This window comes from Pelodiscus sinensis, chromosome 3 (genome assembly GCF_049634645.1).
Source record: "Pelodiscus sinensis isolate JC-2024 chromosome 3, ASM4963464v1, whole genome shotgun sequence".
Taxonomy (NCBI): Eukaryota; Metazoa; Chordata; order Testudines; family Trionychidae; genus Pelodiscus; species Pelodiscus sinensis.
The window spans coordinates 22945068-22962254 of NC_134713.1; the positions used below are offsets into that span (position 1 = coordinate 22945068).

The window sequence follows — 17187 nt, forward strand, 5'->3', positions numbered from 1 at the left end:
TGTCATCAGGTTCTATTCAAGTGTGTGGTGAGTGTAATGTAGTTTTCAGGATCTGCTCAGTAACTTCTAGATCTGGCCTGTAATGTGTGGAAAAATTCTGGGGTTGAAAATAGCTGTTTTGCAATTGTTAAATCTAATACGCATACCTGGTTGAGGTTTGCATGGCCTGATATTAGTTTGTAATAATTTTACTCGAGGCGTTTTACTGTGTGTCTCAAACATAGTATCATATGGTATCTCACCAACAGTAATGGTCTGTTCCTGATTCTTCAGAAGAGGGGACCTCTTCCCTCAATAACATAATTGTGCAATGCTGTATCTTTTGAGGCAAGATAGGAATTTCTTTCCTGGCCCAGTAGTGATCAGTTGACATTGCGATAACTTTTTTTTTTTAAGTAGGTAGAAGAATTGCAAACATTTCTGCCTTTAACATTGTCCTTCAGCAGTGTTTGACCTTGTACTCTCTTGGGAAAATAATTTTAGATTTTTTAAAATAGTTTGTGCATTTAGGGCTAATAAAAATGATACATTAATAGCACTGCGTGATATGGAGTCTACTAACTATGCTAACTTACATAATGAGGATTAGTATGTTCTAATAATCGTCATTACCCAATTATTTTTCACTTGGAATGTAAGGCAGAATTTAAAGCCGAGTTTGGAAAGTGATAACTAGTAGTGTGACCCATGTTTCAAAAAAGCAAGTTTTTATTGTAATTGAATTTTCACATGGAAATGTTTTTCTCCCCTTTTTAGTAATGGTAAACTGTTGGCAGTTGTCCAGGACCAGTGTGTAGAAATCAGGTAATTCGGTATTATCTATCATTTTACTACCAATTTCATGGAATATTTTAAGAAAATGGAGGTAGAGATTTATCTGTTATGTATTTTGAGACAGTTTGTCTGTCCATCTTGTGTTTGTTCAAGAACTCCTCCTAAATGGAAAGAATTAGGATCACCAAATTCGGTATACAGCTTCCTCTTATGAGATAGGAGTTTGAGTGTGCCAAGAAAATGGAATGTGCTTGGAATAGGATTGCTTTTTAGAAAACTCTACAGAAAAGAGAGAGAATCACCAGTCAGGAGAAAGGGGCTGTTTGGGGACACACCTTTTCCATCTGAGACTGCCCCAGCCCTGAGCCTCCCTCTCCCTAGGTGCTTTTTCAGTAGGACTAGAAGTCTGAAGCTCTCCCTCCGGCCACCCATCCCTGCGATTCATAAGGGAACATTGCTGACTGTTTCCCTGCATTAGGGAATGATGGTAAAGTGCACAGTTTGCTGCATTCCTTACCCTGGCTGGGGAGCTCAGTGGGAGGATAAACCTGGACCTGCCCCAGCTAGGGAGACATGTATGTTTCCTCTGGCTGTGCGTGCTGGAGCTGTAGTAGCCATGAAGAGGCACTTCTCCCCTGGCCTGAAACTGCTGCAGTGACAGAGGGCTGGCTTAGTCCTCTCTTTCCTGGGAAGGCCTGCATACTGAACCCCTCCTCCCAAGCTCCAATGGAGAGCAATGATTTAATGGAGAGCAATGATTTATTTTCTAAAACATAAAAATTAATTGTGTTAAGGGCACAGTCAGTGCTGCGTAAAACTTCTAGTAAATTATATTTTAAAGGTAATTTTGTTTATATTTTAGCCATCAGAATTTGGGAAATGGTCTAGAAAAATGCTCTTGAACCTATTAACTTTAAAAACAGCAGCTTTACATTCTCTGCTTTATTTGTGACACAAGCCATAAACACAAAAACTACATTTTAAAAAAATGCATATCTAAAGAGAAATGAGCAAGGTGGATGAACTTCACTAAGCTTCTGTTCTCCTTTGTGTCTCCATCTTGCCTTTGTTTTTCATTGTTTGCCCTTTAAGTAATCTCTGTCTTTCAACTTCTGAGGTGCTGAATGCCCTCGTCTCCCACTGAAGAGACACTGGGGGAGGAGAAAGTGGTGTTTGGCATCTTACTGGATTTTGGCAAGGAGCTGTCATTTTACTTATCTGTCAAGTGCCTTGCAAACTAATAATGCTATATGAATAATAATGATTTGAGTAAAATGATGTGGAGATTTTTTACTTTTCTCTCCTCTAAAAAGCCAACCAATCCACCTTCATTTCTGAGTTCATTAGCAAAACACTCCACTTATCTAGAGAACTAATAAAGACTGAGAGAATTTGCTTGCTTCAGAAATATCAATCTTTCTATATGTAAAAAGAAAATATATGAAAACTTTGATGAAAATAAAAAAGAGCGTCATAAATGTCAAACTTCCTAGAATATAAGGTTGATATTTGTACTGCGTGTCTCTAACTGGATGAATTCTTACACTGTTTCTGAAATACTAGCCTTAAAGAATACCGAGCTATTGTCAGAAGCTTCAGGGGGTAGCCGAGTTAGTCTGTACAGAAAAAAACAACAAATGGTCTGAAAGCACTTCATAGGCTACCAAAACATGTAGATGGTATCATGTGCTGTGCCCACGAAAGTTCATGATACCATCTACATGTTTTGTTAGTCTATAAAGTACTATCAGACCATTTGTTGTTTGTTTCGAGCTATTGTCAGTTACTGATACAATCTGGTGGAATAGATGCTTCCACTTCTTTTGAGGAGCTTTGTCTATGGATTGGAAAGAAAGAGATCCTGAAATATATTTTAAGCCACCTTTTCAGTCTGAGGATGGAATCAATTGTCTGTCCTAATATAAAGTAAATTAACTATGTACAAATTCTCTAATTATGCTAGAGAATAAATGGAGTATTTTTAATAAATGCTAATATTATAAATGCTGAAGTATGTCAGTTTTCTTCATGCAAATTCAGTTAATTACATGTGTTCATGATTTTCAGGTCTGCAAAAGATGACTTCGGATCAATTGTTGGAAAATGTCAAGGTATGCAAAATAGCAAACTTTTTTTATGGCAAGGAAGTTTTGCTCATTGCGTTTGAGAGATTATTCATAGGCCCTTTAAGGAAATATCTTTAATATCATTGATACCTTTTTGCTTTCCCTTCCCCCACTTTTTCCTTCCTGATGTGGGGAGGGTAGAATTTACAGGTCATGCTGAGGTCTTACGGTGAATATCAAAAAAGTAGACAGTCTACAGACGCTAGTTTGTATACAAGTATCTGGGTTATCTTGGTGTGTACACAAATATCAGTGGTTCAACTGTCCTCTACCAAAGTCCAGTTAAAAGCTAATAAGAAGAGCTGAAATGAGTGGTTCATTTCAATTTTTTTAATGATTCCATAACTCTTATATAGAGTCTTTATCCTGTTTGTCTAGTTTCCTTTTGCCATGCTGGGGAAATTTTTCAGAAGCACTTAAATCTCATTGACTTTCAGTGAGACTTAGGTTCCTAACTCACTTCTGAAACTCATTAAGGTGCTTTTGAAAAGGTTACCCATTGTGTTTAAATGCCCTGTCCAACTGTGACATCTTTTGAGTCTTAAGAAAGGAGCTATTGCTTACAAAAACCCATGTCAATGCTATAGGATAGTAGGACAGATGGAATATTCGAATAAGCTTCCAAAAACTTATTACAGTATTCACTTGAGCAGCAGTCATCAGATTGTGGGTCAGACCCCAGCATAGGTCACAATCCTGTTTAATGGGGTTACCAGGGCTGGCATTAGACTGGCTGGACCCTCGGCCGCAAGCTGAACCCCACTGGCTGGGGCCAAAGCTAAAGGACTTAAGCTCTGAGCAACAGGGACTCAGGCTTCAGCTTCAACCCAGGCAACAGAGCTCAGTTTATATGCTCCCACCTGGGCTGCAATCCTTGGACTTTTGAGATCCACTTCAATAGGGTAATGCTATAGTGTTGGAAATGAAAGGAGCTATATTTGGCTTCTACTGTACATATCAAGCTAATCAGTCTCTCTCTTCTGCTAATTTAAATTTTCAGTCTAGCCATTAGATAATAGAATAGGCTGCCATTTTCTTTTTACTCTTTGATCCCAGTGGATGTTTTTTTTCAGGAGGTAAGATGTTTAGTTATTGTTGCTGGACAATAATAATTGCACACTATGATTGAACTCATTATGTTCTTTATACCGCTATACAAAATTATAAGTTGTTATATGTGTGATAAAGGAATTTGAGGTAGAGTTTGTGTTTTCTCTCTCTAAGTTTTTTGCACCACTCTATTTTTAAGCTGTTAAAATGATTCACACATATGCAAGCATACATTGATGCTGTGTTAAGAATGGCCTTTTTATTGTACAAAAGTTAGGAAATTCAGACTCCTAGTACCAAGATTTTCCTTTACTGTAGATAAGTTACAATAAGATTAATTACTTTAATCTAACAAAACTTTGTGTTGTCCTAATTCAAACTTTAAAAGTTTCATAGATGAAACAGTTGAGTATAGTTTATTATGTAACCATTGAAACCACCGCAATATTTTTTTTGATGAATCCCCATTATGTTTTCCTTCTCTGTAGTTCCAAAAGACCCTAACGCACAGTGGAGACGGGTGGCATGGAGTCATGACTGCACATTGCTTGCCTATTCGGAAAGCACTGGAACTGTGAGAGTGTTTGACCTGATGGGCAGTGAGCTTTTTGTCATTTCTCCGGTATTTATCCTCTTTATTTAAAAAAGTTTTTTTACAGTAGACCCCTTTATAACTGGTTTGCACAGAAATGACTGCCTCAACTCACTTCTCTGCAGAGATTTAATAGCAGCGTATTCGAGTATAAGTACTTATCTTACAAAGCCTGTTCCTTTTACAAAAATAGCAGTAGTTAGTATGAGGCATTCTTCATGACTAATTACAACTGAACTACAAGTATCAAATGAAGAAAATACATTATTCCTGCTTGCTATTCTTGCTAAGAATATCAATGTCTCTTTAAAGCCTACAGCTATCCAAATCTTTATTTTTACTTTAATCCAAAAATATGGCAGATCCGACAGGTTTTGGTGGCCTCTACCACCTTGAAGCAAAATGCAGGACAATGTAGCACTTTAAAGACTAACAAGATGGTTTATTAGATGATGAGCTTTCGTGGGCCAGACCCACTTCCTCAGATCAAATAATGGAAGAAAACAGTCACAACCATATATACCAAAGGATACAATTTAAAAAAAATGAACACACATGAAAAGGACAAATCACATTACAGAACAGAAGGGGGATGTGGGGGAGAGGGGGAAGGAAGGTGAATGCCAGTGAGTTAATGATATTAGTTAATGATATAATATGTGTTCTTGATCTTATAACTCACTTGGTTAGGTCCACATATTCATTCTGCTGATACCATTATTGGACCTAACCAAGTGAGTTATAAGATCAAGAACACATATTCCTGCGCATCCAGAAATATAATCTATGCTATCATGTGCCGAAAGTGTCCGTCTGCTATGTACATTGGACAAACATCTCAGACACTTCGCCAAAGGATTAATGCCCACAAAACAGATATCAGACAAGATCACAAAGAGAAAACAGTTTCTTGTCATTTCAACCAGAAAGGACACAGTCTTAATGACCTGCTAACCTGCATCCTACTTCAGAAGACATTCAAATCTGCACTTGAAAGGGAATCCTCTGAACTGGCATTCATGCTAAAATTCGACACCCTCCACACCGGACTTAATAAAGACCCCAACTATCTTACACATTACAAAGATAGCTTCCCCAATTATAACCTCTAATACTATTAACTCACAGACATTTCCCCTTCCCCACCTCTAATATCATTAACTCACTGGCATTCACCTTCCTTCCCCCTCTCCCCCACATCCCCCTTCTGTTCTGTAATGTGATTTGTCCTTTTCATGTGTGTTCATTTTTTTTAAATTGTATCCTTTGGTATATATGGTTGTGACTGTTTTCTTCCATTATTTGATCTGAGGAAGTGGGTCTGGCCCACGAAAGCTCATCATCTAATAAACCATCTTGTTAGTCTTTACAGTGCTACATTGTCCTGCATTTTGCTTAAGATAGTTCAAGTGTTTGTTCAGTCCTCTTTGGAGAGTGTCGAATTTTAACATGAATGACAGTTCAGAGGATTCCCTTTCAAGTGCAGATGTAAAAGGTCTACCACCTTGCTGAGGCATCAGATCCTAGGGAAGATTGTCAACATCACTACCTACAGTAGAATTTGAACTTCCATTTTTTTCTCTCATGAAAGTACTCATCAGATATATCACTGTGCAGCTTCTGTTCCTATTTGATCAAAATCCGAAGTTTAGTGTTGTAGGGATCTGAACAAAATGATCTTTTTATTTGAGGAAACATAATGCTATTTGTGGCAAGCTAATAACAATTTCAGAATTAAAATCAGTAAATCTTTCACAGTTGAAGGATAAGTTATGATGAGCTAACATTTTGGATATCTTTTAATCTCTCTAATATATTGTCTAAGCATCTTTTGTGTTAACGTGACTACTTTTTCTTTAGTATTGTGAAGGGCAAACTCATTTTCCTCTGGAACTAATGCAATGTATTAATTATTTTTATTAGTTGAGCTTAATTGCTTTCTTGTGTTTTTTGCCTCTAAATGTGTATCTTTTTGGGTTGTTTGGTAAAAGACAACCAGTTTTCCAGGAGATTTGAGCTACGCTATTGCTGGATTGATCTTTCTAGAATATAAAGCAAGTGTCCAGTGGTCAGCCGAACTGCTAGTCATCAATTACCGTGGAGAACTGAAAAGTTACCTAGTAAGGTAAACATAAACACAGACACTTATGGTACATTTCAGAACAAAGAAAGTACCTTTTTTCTATAACATATAAACCGTGTATTTTTTTTTTTCTGGTCTAGTGTTGGAACAAACCAAAGCTTCCAAGAGAGTCATAGTTTCAACTTCAGCAGCCATTATGCTTATGGAATAACTGCAGTGGTTTATCATTCTGGGCACAGGTAAGCATTTGATCAGACTGAATAAAATGTGAACAATCATTGCAGTGATAAATACCTAAGAGCACTGCGTATAGTTATATGCATTCACACAATGGTTCTCAGGAATATCTGTTGTTGACTTACTTTCTATAACTGTCAATGATCTCTGGGTGGATGGTGCTATTTTACTTGTAGTTCATGATGCAGAGCACAACTGCAAGAATGCATTTCTCTTTGGAATGTGTGGGAAAGTTAGGGGAACTTGATGGTCATTGTGGCTTCTGTCCTACAAATTTGTGAACTCAGTTTACATATTTGGAACAGTTTGCATGCATATTTTCTGGATCAGGATCTGAATTTATAATTCTGCTTTATTAGGGCATGGTCTTAAAGTCAACAAGAGTCTTCTCATTATGATCAGGCTTTTAGGTGTCTCATGGAGTTTTTATTAAAATGGAGTTTAGCATACAAAGCTATAATTTCCTGCTTTCCCATGCATATAAATTGGATATACTTTCTCTCCATTCTTCTGTACTTCCAACCAAAATCTCCTTCTATGTGGTGATTAGTTATTTATTAGAAGAAATTAAGTATTCAGTGTTAGGCTAATCATAAAGTATTTTTCACATTACATTAGAATCTGGCTTATACTGTTGCCTCTGAGTGGCTAGTCAACATTTGAGCCCTTGTTGATTGTTCCAATTTGAATTTTAATTTGTTGAAGTCTGTTTTCTCTGATGCAATTTTGTTTATGTACAAAGTCTGTGGCATTACTTAATACTTCCAAACCAGTGTTGGTTAAACACTCTGAGAACAGAGTCTTTCTAACATTGGCTTATATGAGAAATGGCTTTTAGAAGACTGTAAAGTTATACTGTAATTGTGAAATACATAAACTACTGAACTTGACCGATGAAGTCCTCTATTATTGCATCAAATATCCCTAACCACACATTAGTTATTTATAGTACTGTAACTTTTTGGTTGATCTGTACTAGGGATGTAAGCGAATAGTTGACTACCCAATAAGCCTAGGCTCGCCCGGCTCCTACTTCATTTAAGCTGCAGAGGTGCAGTAGGGGTAGGTCCCAGACCCGGTGCGAGCTGGGACTGAGCATCTTCCCTTATTGACTAATTGTATAGTCGATAAAAATTGTATCAACTACATGATTAGTCAGTTACCCAACTCTTAACATCCTTAATCCGTACCAAAGAAATGAAATAATATGCATTCTGCTGCATAGGTTTGGTCAACAGAAGCTCACATTATAGTGAGTTTTATTCTCTTGTTTATATAGGTGTAAATCAGGAATAATCCATTGAAGTCAATGGGTTTATTCCAACGTAAAACATCATGGTGTGTGATCAAAGTTGGCCCTATTAATCCAGCAGTGCCAGTTTTTAAATGATTTGTGATAAATTCTCTGTTTCAAAATGACTATGTTTGTGGGTCAATGACTCTGGAATTTGTTGGGGGTGAAAACACTAAATCCATTTAAGTTATCCAAAGTAGGTGTTTGGGTTTTTTTGTTTACTACTCCAGGTTGACAGTCTGTTTTGACAAAGTTTTGTTCATGGGAGGGGATGTAGGGACACTTGCAGATGTGAAAAATCTACTGTTCCATAAATGAAACAGTATTATCCCAAATGCCAGAAATGTTGAGAGGAATTCAAGCATCAAATTAAGGCTATAACCTTAGAATGAGGAGATCATGCTCTATTCTTCATTGTTTGGGTAATATTAGATTCATGCAAAATGTACACACTATATAGTTTGAAACACGATTTTTTAAAATTTTCATGCATAGTTTTTCTTTGTATTTGAATTTTTTCAACTACATGAATAGAACTATCAGGCGCTGATATTCAAAGCTTTTCTATGTTTTATTTTGTAATGTGTCAGGCACAGATAGTGGACTTGAAAGACTGGTTTTTTCCTGTTTTTTTTCAAAGTTACTTTTAATTATTCAGTACTCTTGTTTCCTCTAAAACAAATATTTCCTCCTTGAATTAATCTCTTTAAAAAAACGCTAGCTTTCTTTTCAGTTTTTCTTTAGTCTCAGTGTCTAAGAATGAGAGCCTAATCTTTGGTTTTGGAAGGTGGAATTTCTGCTATGAGAACTGACACTATTTCCATTTAAGACTGCCAGAACTGGAGGTATAGTTTTCTGAGATGAAGTTAAGCATGTTTTCTCGTCCACCGGCAGAGTTGGGAGCTTCTACTCTGATTATGCATGCTCAGTGAGATGGCCATGCTTACCACCCAGCAAACAGCTTTTTCCTTAGCAAGGAGAGCATTGGTCCTTCTAGTTTACAGTCTTTTAAGTAGGAGACTTACATCTTGAAATTAACTGATTTAGCAGGTTAGTCCTGGCTTTGGTCTGAAGTGAAGCATTTTAGTCATCTTTTCACTCCATTTGTTTACATCACGTAACTTGGCAGGATTCAAATTCAGCACAACTGACAGCCTCCTTCAGAGTTGTAGGGTGTTATAGATCAGAGTTAAAAAGCTTTGGCAGGGCTGCATGGAGAAACTTGCACAGCACCTGGCTGCACGGGGCCTCATTCAGGCCAAGCGTATTAACTCTTGACATTTACTGTGTTTGCTCCCAAATCTTTAAAAAGGCCATCTTTCCTGCTGCCAGCTTTGTGGATGAGACTTGATTAAACCTTCAGAATTAATTTTACTGTACTGTGAAGAATGTTGGGTAATGCACTAGCTTATAGTTCATGTGTGTGATTGATCCAATGTTACTTGGCCATTCTTGGCTGTTTCATTTGTTTTTTTCATACATACTAGGTATGTTAGCTGCTACAGAATTTCTTATAAAAATCAATTGATGCACTTGACAGTTGAGTAGTAGAGCTGTGACTCATGCAATTATTTGTACACAAAGCAATCTTGTCAAAACTATGCATGGAAAAATTAGAGGTAAATAAAATGCTTATTGCCTAAAAAGTGTTCCTTATTCCAATGGGATTGGTCAAAGTCTTTTGTCTGACTGTTATACTTATAAGTAAAATAAATAAAAGTAGCAGACTGTAATCAGTTTCCTTTTGTTAGAAATGTTCAGTAGTCAGAGGATTAGCAATTTATGGCTGCCTTAATAGGAAATATGAAGAAATAATTTTTATCAATTGTATATGTTACATAAATACCTTCTGTTCTATGGATAAGTGAATTTCTCGCATAAAAAGAAAAATGTACTTTACTTACTCCTAGAAAAAGTCTTCAAAGTTATCAGCATTTAGCTGTGGACCTAAATTCACAATAACAGTACCTTATTAAATCTTGAACAGATGGAAGAACTGGTGTTCAGTAGTATTAAAAAAAATCAGTGTTCAAAAGATTTTGTGATTCAGTGGATGAAGGTTGTGGAACAGATACCGCTTTGACCCTGTGGATGGGCAAATCCTCTGTTCCTCTTGATATTGTATTCAGTCTGGGCGACATAAAATTTTAGATTCCTGACACCAGAGAGCTTAAGATTCATAAGCAAAGCCCTTTATTGGAGTTATTCTTATTGTCCAAAAGGTAAGAATTTAAATGGGGACAGCTGGATTAAAATTTGCCTAATTGTGGACCTATGTAAATGCTTTACTTTATTGAAATGGTAAGAACTTGAAATGTCCAATTTACATGCCACTGTTCTACTTACTGTTTGTTGTCTTTCTGCTTTTCATTTTGTGTGTGTGTGTGTGTGTGTGTGTGTGTGTGTGTGTGTGTGTGTGTGTGTGTGTGTGTCAGTCAGAGTGAGTGAGAGAGAAATCAGACTGGTTAATTCATTGGCATACGTGTAATATAATCATATAGCCCTGTAACTTTGCTACAAAACTGAAGTTCACTTAAGAGTCTGTACTTTCATTTTAAAACAATTTTTAAGAATCAAGATGCAGTAATTACAAAAAAATACATACAGACTGATGCAATACTGTATAGTTGAGTTCAATTTAAAACAGCTAAGTGAATAGCGTAAGCCTTCAAGTTTCACTGCTGATAATAGTAGCAGACACATTAAACTTGTCTGTTGTTTAGTGTGATGTCCAGGTTTGAAGTTGAGTACTGTAATGTAACTCGTTGCCAAAATGGGTTGGGTGCAAACAGAGGAATTAAAATCCATCCCTCAGATTTTGAAGTTACTCCATCAGCGTCTCGCAAGGGGAAGAGAGAGAGGAGGTTTACAAATTCTTGAGTGCTTCATGGATAACAAAACAATACCTACACCTGTGGCTTCCCAGATGTCGGTAAACCTAATTGTCCCCCTTCTCAAAGACCACTTGAAGCTTCAGCACAGTGCTTGGTCAGTACTGCCATTCCTTAGCTGTTATGGAGCTATAGGTTGAAAGGGTAAAGCTAAACTTTGCAGGAGATACTGCTTTCCTCAGAGACTCGTGTCAGACTGTAGAGTGAGCTACTGCAGGAGCAAGTCTCACCACCTTCCTTTCTGAGTGCAAAGTATTGCTTTGATGTCTAAGTCAAAAATAAAAGCACATAGTACAGCTGACATAAAATATATAAAACCCTCACAGAATTTTCTCAGGCATTTTTCTCAGAAAATGACAATTGTTAGCCACCTTAAGTGATGTACTTCTGGGACGTGTTCAGACTCTACAGTTTCGAGTGTAATATAAGAACAGGTACCCTGCCAGGGTTGGCCTGCCAACAAGATGAGCTGGCAGAAAATCCATTTTCCCTTTGCAACACTTAGCTTTAGATCTGCTCAGGTATATATATTTTTGTTAAATCTTGGAGAAACACAATATACTTACTTTTAAGATATGCTCTAATACAGGATGGGCAATAGTTTTACAGGGGGTCACTTCAAGAATTTTGGTAAGTGGTCATGGGCCACATGGAGTGGGGGTGTAGGGTCTGAGATGGAGTTTGGGTGTAGGAGGTGGTTCTGACCTGTAGCACTGTGTTTGGGTATGGAAAGTGCAGGCTGTGGCCCTATCCAGGAAGCGCGTACTATAGGTGGTTCACAGCTGGAGGGGCACTCAGGCGGGTAGGCTGCCTGCATGCCATGGTGGCTTCACACCACTCAAAGTGGCCAGTTGCTGCTGACAAATGTTTCTTTGTGCACTTCTTACAAGGAATAAGGTAGCAGGTCTCTGCTTCTGAGAGCCTTGTCTCCAGTGCTGCAACAGGCAGGCAGCATGCCTGAGTGCTCTGCTATGAGGTGGAGCTCGGAGCCTCAAGGCTAGATCCAGGCAAGCGGACCCCAGGTTTTACGTTCCCTATCCCTGCTCTAATGTCTAGTTCAATCTAGTAGAATCTGTCATCAGAGAGATGTAGATTAGGGACATTGAAATTGCTAATGAAGCCGGGATTTAAATATCCCGTGCTTCATTAGCATAAATATGGCTGCCACTTTTTTCGAAACTGAGCTTTTTTTTTAATACTTACTTTTAAGTGGATCTATTAAAAATAAACCGTTTTTCAACAGATCCTGTATTCCTAAAAAGAGGTTTACAGGATCTGTTGAAAAAGGGTTTATTTTCGACAATCCGTGTCTAGACTGCTGTTTTTTCGAAAGCTCCATTTTGAAAAAAAGTGGCGGCCATGTTTATGCTAATGAAGCGTGGGATATTTGAATCCCGGCTTCATTAGCAATTTCGACGTGCCTAATCTACATCTCTCTGTCGAGAGAGAGCTGTAAACTAGACACAGCCTAGCTGTTGGGTTAGATCATTAAGTAAAATTGTATGCCTTGGGTTATTTCAGTAAGAACAGATATCTGCTCTCTTCTGAATTTATAAACTTTGTTTCTCATTTATTATATTTGTAGTGTAATTTTATGAGAGTCCTATCCAATTCATGTTGAAAGAGCAAATGGGGAAAGAATGACGGAGTTGGCAATTTGTTTTCGGAGAATGAGAGAAAGAAATAGGAATACCTGGAGTAGGTAAAAGCATAATGCAGGTGATTTGAAGAAGAGCTCTATATAAGCTGAAAAGCTTGCCTGTCCCATCAACAGAAGTTGCTTTGATTAAAGTTATTTCCTCACTCATCTTGTTTCTCTAATGTCCTGGGACCTACATGGCTACCAAAGCACTGCATATATAAAGCTAAGTACATTTGACTCAAATGATTTTGATTTTTGGCAGCCTCAGGCACTTGTCAACTTTTTTATTATTTTGAGTCTTCTGTCCAGCTCTGGAAAGAAATTAATAATTTGTAAATATATCTAGGACTTTTCTACGGTTCTCATAAGAGCTTTAAGGTTCTTTTGGTAGCAGTAGAATCTGTTGATTTTAATAGCTTCTGCTCCTGCTGTTTCATTTTGCTGTCTCTATGAAGAGCTTTTTAAAATTTTAAGTATGTTGCCATGATGAATTTTTTTTCAATCCTGGGAGAGAAGGTCTTTTGTCTTGGGAGAAGGTTTTTTGTCTAACATGATATGGCAGCTTCATTCCAGCTGCCACTGAGTTCCATCTATTCTGAGAAGAAACTTTTAAATTATAAATGTCTTGCACTGTATGTGGTGATCTTTTTCCCCAAATCCCAGGAAACGATATAATTGGATGGAGTGTTTAAAACCTAGTTCAAGCAGAGTAGAGCTTCTGCTGCTACTAATGTTCACTATTTTTCACTGGGTCCTTCTACCACAGTTGGGCTATTACTTACCTCTGTCAACAGAGTGGTGTCAATTGTAATAGAATTTTAGGACTTTGACATCATTGAGATGTTCCTACTTTAATTTAGTGATTTTTTTTGTTTGGCTTTGTAAATGAGAGCTGATATTAAACATGTACACATTTTGTTGTGGCTCTATCTGAGTTTGCAAGTATCACTTGTTTATCAGGCACCCCTGATGGTCTGAAATTCAAGGCACCCCTAGAAAGGGAAGTAAACTGTAGTTGCCCAGCGGGAGACCAGAGTCCAAAGAGACTGAGAGGGTGAAGATATTTCTTCTAGGGAGGAAACTCTGGGCACTGCAGGGCCAAATTGAGAGAGCTCAGAATGGGCTGAGAGACAGTTGGAGCCAGAATACAGGCAGTCCCCGGGTTACGTACAAGAGAGGGACTGTAGGTTTGTTCTTAAGTTGAATTTGTAGGTAAGTCGGAACTGGTACATATTGTATCCCAGGTGTCCCCGATTCAGCCGCTGCTGAAACTGACCAGCGGCTGACTACAGGAAGCCTGAGGCAGAGCTGCTTTGCCTGGGGCTTCCTGGAATCAGCCGCTGATCAGTTTCAGCAGCGGCTGACTTGGGAACTGCTGGGGCAGAGCAGCTGGGGAGCTGCTGGGTTGGTCCAGTAGTGCTGCACCTCGGCGCTGTGGGACCAACCCGGCAGCCCCCTAGCTGCTGTACCCCCGGCGTTGGCAAGAAAAGCCTGATCTGCTGGGGGAGAGGGACCCAATAGCTGCGCCCTCCCCCGCTCGCCCCCAGCACACCAGGGAGACGTGGAGCGGCTTTTCTCGCCACGGAGGACGCGGGTGGCGGGACCGCGGCACGTCTCGGCGGTCGCAGTGCGTCTTGGCGGTCCCAGCGCCGCATCCTCTGCAGCGAGAAAAGCCTGGTCTGCTGGGGGGGGGGAGCGCACTAGTTGCGCTCCCTCCCCCAGCAGACCAGGGAGACGCGGAGTGGCTTTTCTCGCTGCGGAGGACGTGGGCGGCGGGACCGCCGCCCGCATCCTCCGCGGCGAGAAAAGCCACTCCGCGTCTCCCTGGTCTGCTGGGTGGGGGGCGCTAGCTCCGCGTCTCCCTGGTCTGCTGGGTGGGGGGCGCTAGCTCCGCGTCTCCCTGGTCTGCTGGGTGGGGGGCGCTAGCTCCGCGTCTCCCTGGTCTGCTGGGTGGGGGGCGCTAGCTCCGCGTCTCCCTGGTCTGCTGGGTGGGGGGCGCTAGCTCCGCGTCTCCCTGGTCTGCTGGGTGGGGAGCGCTAGCTCCGCGTCTCCCTGGTCTGCTGGGGGGAAAGCGTCCCCCGCGCTGCCAGACGCGGCGACAGTGGGGGAGGCATCCCGCACTATCGGGGTCCCCCCCGTTCGTAACTAGGGGTCCGACTTAAGTCGGACTGACGTAACCCGGGGACTGCCTGTACTGCTAAATGTGCTGCTGGATTCCAAGGATAGAGCTGCAGATGGAGATATTACAGAAAGCACTGAGAGGTTCACTGTTGACCAGAAGAGTTTGCTTTTTATTTCACATACAGAATGTCTAAGACTTGGCTGGAGGGTTAAGTCACTGAAGACGCACTGCAAGGCAGAGAGAAAGTGCAGGTACATATGTTACACTTGTAGAAATAGAATTAGCAGTATCTTATTTGGGGGATAAGGTGATATGCTGTGTTTATGGTGAAGACAGAATTTGTTTACTGGCCCTTGCTACTAAAATTACCCACCATACACATACACACTTAAACGCACAGTTCTACAGATTGGGTATAATTACCAGCCTCAGTTTGTGCTGTTCTGCTGGCCAGGTGGTCTAGACATGAGGAGGGGAGCCAGGTCATATTGGTGTGCACTGGTGCTGCTGGAGGATGACTGTAGAACCGAAAGACCCAATTCTATAGTTTTGCACCCATCTTTTAATGTGTTTTAGTCCATAGATCCTGTCCTGCCCCACTACCCCAGGGCACTTGATGACCATGTGATGTTATCAGTTAGTATAACATCACATTAGTAGATATAATTCATTGAAAGGGCAATTTCATCCTTCAGTCCTACACACACGCTCTGCCAAGGAGACACTTGGGATGAGTGGCACCCAAAACAGTGTTAAATACATAAGTAGATCTTTAAATAATCTTTTCCATAGCCCCTGTGAGATATAGATGGATATGTATTGTATCCATTTTAAAGCCAGGGAAATTTATACAGGAAGGCGTCAAAAGTCCACAGTGAGATGAGGTCAGCACTAGGGTTAGAATTTCAGACCACCTGATTTCCTAGCTTTGTATTTGTTCACCCTGATCAGTGCCATTAGAATGAATGAGAAGTTTTCATGCTGAACATATTGCAGAATCTGATAATCTTGCTTGTCTCTAGTTCAATTTCTCATATGATAACAGATTATAATTTTTCTAGCAGGGAGTTGGTAATGACTGCTATATTTAGATTTGCCAAAATTTTATTTTAAGTTTGAGATCTTTTTTTGAGGCCCTCTACTACTTCCCCTGTTTGCAGCAGGCCTTTAAAGTTGACTGGAAATGTGCTTTTTGCATGTTCTTTGAAATCTGAGCGGTAGACTTTTTTGAAAATCACTATTTCCATCCTCTAGACAGTTTTGGCAGTATAAGAATAAACAAAAAAACCCATCCTTAATATGAGCTTTCTAAATTGGGGAGCTCCTGTCCTGTATTCAGGAGCATATGCTCAGCAGGGACCACTGAGTAGCAGGAGGGAAGAGAGATCAGTATTGCACTTTCCTCCATGACCACAGACCCTTGAGCTGCAGGTTTCTCTTTTTCTCTATTTCTAGATGAATTAATATTTTTAGAGTTTTTAATATCCTTTATTTATATAATGCCCAGAACTGTGGTATGTTTCTTATGTGTGTGAGAGAAAAAGTCCAGTTATTTTGTACCCTCTACCATCTAACTCGGGGTGGGCAATAATTTTTGATGGTGGGCCACACCAAGATTTTTTAAGTGGTCAAGGGCCACACTTTTCTACAGAGGGTATGTGTGTCTGGAATGAAGGTTGGGTGCAGAAGGCAGTTGGTTGTAGGGGATGTCTAAGGATGTGTGTGTGGTCTGAGAGGGCGTTTGAGTGGAGGAGGGGGTTATGATTTAGGGCACAGGCTTGGGGTAAAGGATGGTGCTTACTGGTTATGGTTAGCCAGTGGGCTGGAGCAGCCCCTCGCCTGCTGCGGACAGAGGGCTACTCCAGCCTTGCAGGGTCTGCCACTGATGGGTGGTACTCAAGGCCAGTTAGAGCACCCCCGCATGCAGCGGACCCGGCCCAAGGTGCTGCAGGCGGGAGAGGTCCAGCCTGGCCCTACAGCGGTCCTAGCCTGGCCAGAGCACACCCTCTCCCCTGCAGAGCTTTCCCACCTACTTCCTGGTTAATTGGTTAACTAGTTAAATGCAGTGTTTAACTGGTCAACTGATTAACCGGGATTTTACATCCCTAGTGTAAAGTTTGGGTGGGGGTATTGGTGCAGGATAGGATTCTGGTGTGGGGAAGGGTATAGAAAAGGGTGCAGGTACTGGGAGGGAGTTGTGACCTGGGGGTGTGTGTGTACAGAGAGTTTGGGTGATGATCTGGGTCAGGGGAATGGGATGAAGGATCGAGGAGGGAGTACAGGTGCAGGAAAAGTTTCTGGCCTTGGGAAGGGATATAGGAGGGCATAGAAGGTCTGGAAAGTTTGGATGATGGCCTGGGGAAGGGAGGGGCTGCA

The 17187-nt window shown here is 40.4% G+C and overlaps 1 protein-coding gene across 4 annotated transcripts in view; it reads left to right on the top strand.

Moving 5' to 3' along the window:
- The window catches only part of NBAS (NBAS subunit of NRZ tethering complex), a 338668-nt gene that overhangs the window by 10642 nt on the left and 310839 nt on the right, over nucleotides 1-17187 (top strand). For all 4 annotated transcript variants that reach the window (XM_075923472.1, XM_075923475.1, XM_075923474.1 and 1 more), the window contains exons 5-9: nucleotides 757-804; nucleotides 2842-2885; nucleotides 4439-4572; nucleotides 6534-6667; nucleotides 6766-6864. In XM_075923472.1, coding sequence (XP_075779587.1) covers nucleotides 757-804; nucleotides 2842-2885; nucleotides 4439-4572; nucleotides 6534-6667; nucleotides 6766-6864 — 459 coding nt within the window. The remainder of the gene's footprint in view (nucleotides 1-756; nucleotides 805-2841; nucleotides 2886-4438; nucleotides 4573-6533; nucleotides 6668-6765; nucleotides 6865-17187) is intronic.